This window comes from Muscardinus avellanarius (assembly GCF_963383645.1).
Source record: "Muscardinus avellanarius genome assembly, chromosome: 20".
NCBI lineage: Eukaryota > Metazoa > Chordata > Mammalia > Rodentia > Gliridae > Muscardinus > Muscardinus avellanarius.
Genome location: NC_137806.1, coordinates 35,934,043 through 35,935,603, shown reverse-complemented (window position 1 = coordinate 35,935,603; position 1,561 = coordinate 35,934,043). Strand labels below are relative to the sequence as shown.

The 1,561-nt window shown below is 39.0% G+C and overlaps 1 protein-coding gene across 2 annotated transcripts; it reads right to left on the bottom strand.

The window, feature by feature from the left end:
• Positions 1-405: 405 nt before the first annotated feature.
• Positions 406-1,245, bottom strand: LOC308277708 (caspase-3; the record flags this gene model as incomplete). 2 transcript variants are annotated; one of them, XM_080717059.1, is made up of 2 exons in its annotated part: positions 757-1,245; positions 570-635 (listed from the first exon to the last, which is right to left on the bottom strand). In XM_080717059.1, the coding sequence occupies exons 1-2, from the start codon at positions 1,237-1,239 to the stop codon at positions 570-572; spliced, it is 549 nt and encodes a 182-aa protein (XP_080573185.1). In that variant the 5' UTR covers positions 1,240-1,245. The 2 variants fall into 2 exon arrangements, with proteins under 2 accessions (XP_080573184.1, XP_080573185.1); XM_080717058.1 differs by having other exon boundaries at positions 406-1,242.
• Between the last annotated feature and the right edge of the window lie 316 nt (positions 1,246-1,561).

Sequence of the window (1,561 nt, the reverse complement as noted above, 5' to 3'; positions counted from 1 at the left end):
TTTCTAGAGTTTGACAAAAACAAGAATGCACAGTCTCAAGCAGGCAGGGGACAGATCATTACAATTCATTAATGCAATGTGCAACTTCTTCATAAATTACTTGAAAGCTCATAGCATTGCATCACTAAGTCTTGCTAATTATGAAAGATGAATATTTGCAGTTATTTTCTCTCATAATGGTCGCACCATTATTCACAGTTATTTACTCCTAATTAAATTCAATTCTGACTACCTGATTTTGAGTTTGAGGTAGCTTCATTGTGGTTCTATTACTTGGAAAGTGGTATATTTGAAAGTACCTTCTTGAATTATTAAATTTAGATTTGCATGAGAGGGAAATAGAAGTATTACTTATCCTGTTATCTCACTTGGCATAAAACTAAAAAAAAAAAATCAATCATCTTTTTAGTGATAAAAATATAGTTCTTTTGTGAGCATGGACATAATACATGGAATTTGTTTCTTTGCGTGAAAATAGGTGTCGAGGGAAGAGGACTCAAATTCTGTCGCCACCTTCCGGTTGACCCGAGTGAGAATGTGCATGAACTCAAGCTTGTGCGCGTACAGCTTCAGCATGGCACAAAGTGACTGGATGAACCAGGATCCCTCCTTCGCATTTCGCCAGGAATAGTAACCTGGCGCCGTGGAATACGCATACAGGAAGTCGGCCTCCACTGGTATTTTCTGGCATGGCATGTCTTCATCGGTGCCACTGTCCGTCTCAATGCCACAGTCTAGTTCTGTCCCTCGGCAGGCCTGAATGATAAAAAGTTTGGGTTTTCCAGTTAGAGTTCTACAATAATCCCCTCTGAAGAAACTTGTTAATTTTTTCAGTTCAACAGGTCCATTTGTTCCAAAAATTCTTCCTTCCTCTCCATGGCTTAGGATTACACAAACAAAGCTGCTCCTTTTGCTATGATCTTCTTTGGAAACATTATGCAACAATGCCACAATTTCTTCACTCGCAAGATCATTTTTATTCCTGACTTCATATTTCAAGTTCATAAATGTTTCTCTGAGGTTTGCTGCATCTACATCTGTACCAGTCCGACATGACATGCCAGTGTTTTTATCAAAGTTTTTATTGTTTATGATGATGCATAATCCCATTTCGGGATAATCCATCTTGTAACTATTATCCAAGGTGATTCCAGAGTCCACTGATTTGCTTCCATGTATAATTTTTGGTTCATAATTTTTAATGGATTTTGAATCCACTGAATTTTCAATGTTCTCCATGGCTACTTTTATCACCTTACAACGCTCACAGCCTCCAGCCAGCAGAACCCACAGCTACACCCCGCGCCTGCTCCGCTTCCCCAAACACCTCTTAAAAATTTTTTTTTGTCTTGAAACAGCTATTGCTAGGTTACTGAGTCTTGCTACATTTCTGAGGCTGTCCTGCAATCTTCCTTCAGTCTCAGCCTTCCAAGAACTGGGATTACAGGCATGCATCAACAAACCCAGCTTGCTGTGATTTTCTTTGGTTGGACTCATTTTCATTTTGTATATTATTTTTAAGAGAACATATCAGCCAGGTGTGGTGGCACACACTTGTAAT